Consider the following 9761-nt stretch of genomic DNA (forward strand, 5'->3'; position numbering starts at 1 on the left):
TTTTCGGCTAGTCACTCCCCGCACAGGGTGGATTGTATATCTACACAGGTGAGGGAGAGGACTGTCGAATGTCGAATGTGTTACAACATGGGCGAGGGAGGGAGATGTGTTACTAACTTACTACAGAGTTGAGCGAGGATAATGTGTTACTACAGAGGTGAGGGAGTGGTTTGTCTATAGCAGTGATGCATTACTATAGATAAAGGTGAAGGATTAATGTGTTACTGGAGTGGTGAGATGGAAATGGAAACAGTAAATAGCTAAGATCTACCCAGGTGAAACCGGGTACATCAGCTAGTTAGTGATATTTCCTGTGTTACAAGTTACATGAATAGCAGTGATACCTTAAGGGTTTATTTACTAAGCCTTAAAAAGAGATAAAGTGAACAGTGATACAGGGCCAAATGTATAAAGCTCTGGAGAGTGATAAACTATCAACCAATCAGCTCCTCACTGTCAATTTTCAAGCACAGCCTGTAATAGTGGCTTAGTTTTTCACTTTCCATTTTATCACTTTCCAGAACTTAGTACATATTCCCCAAAGCACCAAACAATCCAGTTCCTAAATGTCATTTTTCAAACACAGTCTGTAACATGGCAGTTATGAGCTGATTGGTTGGTACTTTATCTCTGTTCACTTTATTTCCATCCAAGGCTTGTTAAATAGACCCTTTAGTTCAGTTATGATGAATAGGCCCCATAGCGTTGTCCCTATACTCATGATTTTAAATTCTGTGTTCTTCTTTAATCTGTCTAATTTTTCAGAATTCAAAAATATTTGCTTGTTTCTGAACATTAAACTGTAAAGCGATTTATAGCTTCCTGAAGGGGATTACATTTTATTATCATATCACCTACCGATTAGCAAAGGGCTGAAAATATTTCACTCAAACCCATGTGCTTATAGCACTTTACACAGTAATAAATAACTTTGTGCTGTGTACACAGCTCCAATAATCTCTATATTTTTATCTCTGATAATTTTATTTTAGAAATTAGAAACATACATTTTTACCATCACAGTACTGTACTGTATATCAGGATTTTTGTTTTTGTTTTGTATTCCATGAAGCAGACAATAGGTATAACATGATTGAGTGACACTGTGGATAAAGACATTTCTTTGTCTTTATATGCTGCTTACTATAGCACTGCAGCACTGGGTATTGCTGAAGGAAAACAGTGACCACCTGACAGTATGACCATGCTATTGCAATCTGAAAACATAGGGGTACATTTACGTAAGCAAGCCCCCGCACCTCAGCATGTTTAACCAGGAAATTTAAAACGGCAATACTATTTGAATCAAAACACATTGGGCATGATTTAGAGGTGGACGCTGCTGTATCCAATGTTGCGTCTGTTGCCGGAGTTGTGGCAGTGATATTGTACAAATGCTAGTTTCTGCCTCCCACTGGTGTAGTAGCCTATGTCTGAATGAGCAAGCCCTGAGATGTACCATCGACAATTTCACCAGCCCTATGGTGGCAGGTGCAGTTTCTCCATCTGAACTTGTCCTCTGTGGCTGCAGCTTTGGGTTTGAAAAGGCAGGGTCTTTCACTGACACACCCGATACACTCCCATTACACGCCTATGAGACAGACTGTTTTTGTGTTCACTTCTGGCCACCTCCCAGGCACTAGCCAGGAACGCCCAGCACTTTGCCGACCCACACCTGCTAATGTCTGTCCCCATCTGAACTTTTTGCGTATGCGCTGTTGCAAATGTTGTGTTCAAATTGCGTCCATTTCTACATCAGACTTATTATGTTCTGGTTTGTATAGTATTGCCATTTTAAATGCCTCCTTAAATGAGCGAAGTGTCTGCTTTTACCTAGTAAATTTTATCCCGTGGTCTTTTACACATTTGAATTGGATTTTGACAATGTCTTCTGCACCTATTGTCTGTTTTATTTATATTCATAATGACAAATATAGCTGAAAGCTTAATTCATGTGAATTAGAATTAAACTATACTCTTATGAAAGTTAAATCCATCTTTTCCTTGACTGTTATTTAAAATGCTGAAGAGTATTTTGTCTTTTTAGCTCTTGAAATATTACTTACAAAAACCAATTAAGAAATGGGTCTAATAAATATGACTTACTGCATACTATATGTAAGGTACATATTCATTATTATAGATACTGTATACTTCACCTCTTTCAGGAGACATGTCATGCACATACAGTAGATCCCACCATACTGTGCACCAATGATGTCTCCTGCATTACAAGGATTTTGTGATATCACTGAACCTCACTGATGTCACTATTTGCTAGATGCTTGATTGTATTGAAAATAGATTAGGCCCACAAAGTGACTATTGGAACTACAGTACGTTATTTGTAATTTTGTACAGACAGTACCTTATTACCATAACATTTCCACATGTGCCAAGATCAGCAACAACCGTAAAGCTGCATACACACACAACGTTTTTTTGAACAATTACCGTTAAACGATATAGTTTAACGATAATCGTTTGATAAAATTGTTAACTTCCTAAGTTAAATGATGAACGATTATCGTTCATGCGCGTTCACGTTTGTAGTTTGTAGTTCAGTCAGACTTGTCAACTGAATGATTTTCATTAAGGGAATATGCAAAAATCGTTTGAAGTTCAAAAAAATCATTCATTACACTTTAAAAAATCTGACAGATAATCTGACAGAAAATCATTCATAAAATCGTTCATTAAATCGTTGGTAACAAAATTGTTGTGTGTATGCAGCTTTAGTGATAATTTGTCTCACTTTATCTCCTCAATGTTACATACTTCTTATCTCTTTTAAATCCCTCAAGTTATATAAGCAACAAAAAAATGACTTCAATGACTTTGAGTGTGATGTACCCAGCCCATAGAAAATAAACATTAAGAACAATCTGCTATTTATGCAACAAGACATTTTATTTTCAGATTTGGCAGGTAACATTACCTAAAGCTTCTGACCAACCAGTCCTTATAAACACCATAATACAGCAATTCACAATGACAGAAAGCACATGCCCTGCAATAGTGGCATTGTGTACAATGGTTACAATGGTTACAATAAAGGCTAATTTGCTAAGCATAGATTCAGCCTCCCATAGATGTTTAGCAATGCAATACAGTATAGCAGTGACCAGCAAGCATTATAAGGAAACATGAAGAGGAGTTGCTTTGAATACTGTGTTTGAATACTTTTCCCATCCACACTTTGACACACTACCCCACTAACAGAGACACCCCCTCCCACACACTGGGATACTTTATCCTACCCCCAAATATACCCTCTGCCCACTCTCAGTGACCCTGCGGGGGGGGGCGGGGAGGGAGTATCACGCATTGGAGAGAGATAAAGTACCAACCAACCATCTACTAAGTACTTTTTCAAACAAATCCTGTAAAATGACAGAAGCTGATTGGTTGGTACTGGTGGAGATGTATCAAACCTTATAAAGAGACAAGTGGAGGAGTTACCCAAAGCAACTAATCAGCTTCAAGTATAATTTCTGAAGTACATTCTATAAAATGATAGCTAAACCTGAGTGTTTGCTATGGGTAACTTCTCCACATAGAAGGTTTGATACATCTCTATATCTCAAGAGTCTCAGTGGATATGGTGTTTCTCTGTCCCTCCACTGGGTAGAGTCACATGAGTAAGCAATTAATTTTGTGGTTTTGAAAATATATTTTATCTCATGCTATCTAGTGCTTGCTGTGTGCTTTAAAGGAACAAGACCCAAAGAAAAAATGAAGAAGGCTGAACATAATTCTAATTAATGCCTTTTAAGCGTCTGTGACAAGGCTGACATTCCTTTGCCGGATACTAATCTCGTTTGGACTGAGAAATGTCTTCCACTATAGTTCTTGGTTTTCCATTACTAGAATGGCTCATTCCACCTGTTCCTCCAGAGACACCTGAGCTTGATGTAACACTAGAATTCCTCGAGTACCAATTTCTCCCGCTGTAAAGAAACATTTTACCATGATTAGAAACTGTACAGTAAAACAAAGTAAGCAGTCTAACACTAATTATTTCAACCATGGCCTAGAGCAGGGGTTCCCAACCACGGTCCTCAAGGCACACTAACAGTCCAGGTTTTAAGGATAGCCATAGTTGAGCACAGGTGACTTAATTAGTACCTTAGTTTTTTTTTATTTAACCATCTGTGCCTAAGCATGGATATCACTAAAACCAGGACTGTTAGTGTGCCTTGAGGACCAAGGTTGGGAATCACTGGCCTAGAGTGTTGAATCACTCCTACAGTACGTGTACACTGTACAATTACTAAGTGGTAACTTTTAGATGCTGCTGCATCTCAATGTCTTTAAGCCGTACATTTCTTATAGCAATGATGGTAAAAGCAAAACATGAAGTGTGCTGCTTTTAATATCATTGCCATTTTATATTTTAGGCTTTACCAATTAGTTTACTTCTGCAATGAAACTATGGGGTCTATGTACTAAGCAGTGATAAGTGACAGAGTGAAAAGTGATAAGTCTGTGATAAGTGCCAGCCAATCAGCTCCCAACTGTAATTTTTCAAACACAGCCTGTGAGATGACAGTTGGGAGCTGATTGGCTGGCACTTATCACAGACTTATCACTTTTAACTCTGTCACTTATCACTGCTTAGTACATAGACCCCTATATGTTTTCTACTGTAATTAACATTTTTATGTTTCATGTTATCTTGACCACTGTTCCATTGGAGCCTATATAGAAACCTCCAAAATGGTTAGTATTGCTGCCTCATAGTCCTGTGGTCTTATATACCCACCAAGGTCCTATCGGTGTGGAGTCTGTGTATTTTCCTAGTGTTTGTGTGTGTTTCCTCCTGGAGCTACAGCTTCCTCCCACAAAGTCTAAAACCATGCTGGAAAGTTTATTGGCTTCTGTTAAGAATCATCCCTAGTATGATCTTTGTGTGTGTGGCTGAAAATTTAGGGGTAGATGTACTAAGGCCTTGGAAAGAGATAAAGTGGACAGAGATAAGGTACCAATCAATCAGCTCCTACCTGTCATATTATTGGCTGTATTTGAAAAATGACAGAAGCTGATTGGTTGGTACTTTATCTCTCTCCATTTTATCTCTCTTCAATGCTTAATACATCTACCTCTCTGACTCTAAGCTCCAGTGGTAAAGGAACTGATGTAATTGATTATTTCTGCAAAATTGGCTTTAACTCTATATGATATCCTAGCAAGGTAGTAACGCTATATGACAGCCCAGCAAGGTATTAAGTTTCATTGTGTTTTGATTGCAGAAACAAATCTATACACCCAATAGGTGTTAATGGTCAACAACTTATTGAATCATGATAGATTGATAGTTGGATACATACTGAATGTCTTCTCCATCAAGCAGTTGTCTGTATGTTGCTATTTCCTTTTCCAGATGTGTCTTCACATCCATGAGAACTTTGTACTCGAAATTCTGTCTCTCCAGGTCAGACCTCAGCTCACCCAGTTGCCCCTCAACATTAGAAATCATATCCTGCAGCTGACCTAGCTGGGAGCAATAACGAGCTTCTGTCTCAGCCAAACTGTTCTCCAAGGCAGCTTTCTAATGAGACAACATGCAAGAGCCAGGTGAGAACAGATAGAGGCCAAACTGTAAGAATCTATTGTAGCTTTATATGACTTGGGACCCAACATTAACTTTTTACTTTCATTTTAAAGCATTTATTCATTATGGTATGAAGGTTCTAGGGACACAAAATGCCTTGTCGTTTCATTCTTTACATACATATTTTACCAATTAAAATAAGTTGAAGTGATGCACTTTAGTCCATGAAATGTTTGATCAGTTAGAATGAATGAGCACTTGCCATGCTGTTTTGCGTTTGAAGATCAATCTCCATGTTTTGAATTGTGTGTTTGAGTTGAAGGATTTCTGTGTTATATGTCTGGAGCTGCTGAGAACTGCTGGACATCTGCTGGTTCAGCTCGTCACTCTACAGAGAAAGCATAAATCCTTACTTTCCAATACAATAGCAGTGTTGTGGTTCCCTGTGCTGTGTCTCCCTCTTACCTTGTCGACGAACCACTTCTCAGCCTCCTTTACGTTGGTAGCCATCATAGTTTCATACTGATCCCTTATTTCTGACAACACTTTGTTCAGATCCACAGCAGGAGCAGCATCCACTTCCACATTGATTCTGGCACCCAGCTGAGAACGCAGGCTGTTTACCTCCTGAAAAGGTGAGTGAAGACTGTAAACAATGACCTCCGCTGTATATCACATATAGCTAATCTCACGATAGGGACTGTGATAAAAGGCTTTGGGTGACTACATTCAAATCTGTATATTTTCATTATTTTTATATTGTCCAATAAATGGTTGCAGTCATTCTAGGCAGGGAATGAACAATATAAAAATATAGGAGGGAATAAAGAATAAATGAGGAATATAAATTGAAAACATGTAATAGAAAATGAATTACTGTAGTGGAACACAGGATATTTAATGCCATTTAACCAATATATTATGTTGCATTCTATGGAAATGCCATATAGACTGAGAACAATGGGGGATATTCTTCCTTCATTTATTATTTATAGATACAGTATAGAAAAATTTAACCTTGAACTCAGCAAGGGCAATATTATTATTATATACAAGAGGAGCAGTCGAGCTGGTATTATAAATGTGCTGGCCTTGTCTGGAGAGCATAGAGCACCAAAGAGTTAAAGGTAAAGGTTAATACAAGCTTGAACACTTAGTTTATGCATGCACACAGTACTTCTGGTTTAGCACATTACAGCACAGGGTACTGTAGGTGGGGAGATTTCAGGCACCTGTCTCCCTTGTTCACCAAACATGCTAGAGACCATTGTAGATTGAAATGGTTTGTTAATTAACAGTTATACTCTTAAATAGCATCCATAGCATATTTTATCTCTATAATACTCTATAAATACAGCACCTGGGGCACCGAGGCTTGGCGGCTGCTACCAGACTCATACCTTTGGCCCTGCTGCATAATTAAATTTTCCCACTCTCTACCCTATTGTGGCACAGACCGAGCATTGCTTTGGTGAGCGATCCATCATAACTTTGTATTTGAGTGTATTAGCCTAGGGTGGACAGAACCCTTAATTAGGCCCTGTATAAATAGTATGTTCTGCCAACATTAAACAGACTGCAACACAATATATTACTCCAATACTGTAGGTTCTATAAAAAGCACTGCTGCCCAAAAGGACAACACACCCATTTCACTGTACTGTAGTGTTTGTATTTTGATCAGCAATTGTACTACAGTACTATAAAGCACTTTTGTTACTATAATAAGTGTTATTCATTAATCTGTGATTCTAATATCTATTTAACTCTAATACAATAAGGGACTGATTCCGAGTCGCCCCTTGCTGTGACTGATTTAGTATCTTTTGCCATAGTCGTGTCTGAGACTTTATGCTAATGCTAGCATAAGCCCTTCACCTGGTGTATTAGTGTGCATCTGACTGTACAAGGACTGGGACAGCCACTCTGTGCATCTTTAAGCACAACAATCCCTCTTGGTGCGTCTGTAGACACTACTATCAGATGCACCAGTATGACCTCCAATATGTAATAATTATTTGGAGTGCAGGGAAAATACTGACTGCTTTTGCATGAAGCAAACAAATAATGGACAGCTTTGATTGTACACTGACATTTAGAAGTCAGCTAGGACATGCTCTTCCCAACTATAAATCTCTGCACATTTTAAATCTGCCCCACCTGCAGTGCATCATGGTTCTGTTAATGTGAATTTGAGCCTTTTTATTTGCTCTTAACTAATCAGGCCCTGTGTAACATTCACTATTTTGCTTACCTCATTATGATTTTTCTTCAGATAAGTCAGCTCCTCATTCAGAGTCTGCAGTTGCATGTCTAGGTCTTTCTTAGCCAGCAACAGCTCATCCAGGACACGGCGAAGTCCATTGATATCGGCCTCTACACCCATGCGGAGAGCTGCTTCATTTTCAAACCTGACAGAAGTTTTCAAAATTTGGTCATAATTATTTCATTATAATAAAATATTCTTGGTCATAAGTGTCCATAGCATCTTATCCTGCACTATGGAGCCCTAGCAAGGATTAATAAGACTGTATGTAGCTGTATATTTTGTATCAACACAAGTCATACCTTAACACCATATTAACAAGGTACAGTTAAATATAAACAGTAATACTGGTAATAATTAGAATAACTGCTTTTAGGGACACAAAACATAATACTTTAGTACTTTTTTTCTTAAAACAAAGAAACATAATACTTGGCAATAAGAAGAACAGTTTCCTCCAGCAATTCTCGTCTCTTTTCAATAGCTATATACAACACATCTATATTGTTACATAGTCTAAAACCAAATTTATTTTAAGTTTTACTGTGTTCACTTAATAATTCTAGCATTACAGGACACACAGAAACCCAAACAACATATTGGAACCTACTTGGTTTTAAAGTCGTCAGCAGCCAGCCGAGCATTATCAATCTGAAGCAAGATGCTGGCATTGTTGGTACTTGCATTCAAGATCTGAAAGATGTTGGAGAAATTTGATTTGTTATATTGTTTCATATAAAATGACAAGTAAAATGTGTACAATTCAAGGGACATGCACCAATCTGAGCAATGCAAATTACAGTCATATAGTAAGTTCTGTAGTGGACACACCATATTTGTTGTACACTTTGAATATTACTGTATGCTCTCAATAGAAAGTTTCTACAACACAAATTGAAAATGTAATGTAATACATAATCGCCTACCTTATTTTGAAGATCCTCAATGTTCCTAAAGTGAGGATTGAAATCAGGGGATGTATATGGGACCTGCTTGTCGTACCACTCTCTAATATTTCTCTCCAGTTGTGTGTTCTCCTGTTCCAATCTGCGGACTTTGTCTAGATAGGATGCCAGCCGGTCATTTAGAAGCTGCATAGTTTCTTTCTCATTGATATTCAGAATGTTGTCACCTCCACTAGCATGGCCACTACCAAGACCAAACCCGGATCCAAAGCTTCCACCAGCACCTCCGACAGATCCAAAGCCAGAGCTAAAGCTTCCGGCACTTCCACCACCATAACCTAAGCCTAGACTAGCACTTCCAGCACATGCACTTCCTAGGCCTCCAAATCCATAGGCACTACTTAAGCCTCTCCCGCCAAGACTTCCATGAACGCTGGGTGATCTATAAGATCCACTTGATTGCACATGTGAAGTGCGGGTGACACTAGAACTTCCACCTCCCAAACCTCTCAAAGAGCCAGAAGAAGACCTGTGGCTTTGCTTGACACTCATGATGACTTCAATTAACAAATGCAGTGGACGACAAATGCTTCCTACAATCTTCCAGCTTGAGCCCCATTATATACCACTGTTCTGGGTGTTGCCCACTAAGGGTCTAGTTTCCCTTGGGAACGTGTCCTATCAAGTTTGTGCAATAACAACATAAGCATTTGCCCATAAAACTCTTAATTTTGGGTACCTGATTGCTTTTCTGTGAATACTATTTTATTTCTCCTATAAAACAGGTCCATGCCACACCCAGCAAAGAAATAGCATTTTATGGTAAAGTATAATAGCAGAAACTGCACACAAGGAACATTTTTAACCTGGTACGTGATGCATAGTTTTATTACATTGGGCTGGTACCCTTTCATTATTTCTCTGCTTACGCTGACACAATGCCTTATAGTTCTTATTACATCTACCTACAACCTTATTATTATTATTATTATTATTATTATTAAATTTCAACGCGACAATGCAAATACTGTATAGT

At 38.3% G+C, this 9761-nt stretch overlaps 1 protein-coding gene across 1 annotated transcript; it reads right to left on the bottom strand.

The window, feature by feature from the left end:
- Positions 1-2967: 2967 nt before the first annotated feature.
- LOC148521803 (keratin, type I cytoskeletal 42-like) lies at positions 2968-8917 on the bottom strand. The gene is made up of 7 exons (XM_088474671.1): positions 8747-8917; positions 8431-8513; positions 7809-7965; positions 6020-6181; positions 5817-5942; positions 5331-5551; positions 2968-3950 (listed from the first exon to the last, which is right to left on the bottom strand). The coding sequence occupies exons 1-7, from the start codon at positions 8915-8917 to the stop codon at positions 3812-3814; spliced, it is 1059 nt and encodes a 352-aa protein (XP_088330797.1). The 3' UTR covers positions 2968-3811.
- Positions 8918-9761: the final 844 nt, after the last annotated feature.

Source organism: Taudactylus pleione, unplaced genomic scaffold (genome assembly GCF_031769625.1).
Source record: "Taudactylus pleione unplaced genomic scaffold, aTauple2 ptg000155l, whole genome shotgun sequence".
Lineage (NCBI taxonomy): Eukaryota > Metazoa > Chordata > Amphibia > Anura > Myobatrachidae > Taudactylus > Taudactylus pleione.

What these genes read in the sequence shown, in the direction of transcription:
- LOC148521803 (XM_088474671.1), bottom strand. Translation starts at nt 8,917, where the DNA reads ATGCAGCTTCTAAATGACCGGCTGGCATCCTATCTAGACAAAGTCCGC. An exon ending in TTCAAACGCAAAACAGCATG is followed by an intron (nt 5,552 to 5,816) that starts GCAAGTGCTCAT and finishes TTGTCTCATTAG; the next exon opens with AAAGCTGCCTTGGAGAACAG. An exon ending in CTTGATGGAGAAGACATTCA is followed by an intron (nt 3,951 to 5,330) that starts GTATGTATCCAA and finishes GTTTCTTTACAG; the next exon opens with CGGGAGAAATTGGTACTCGA.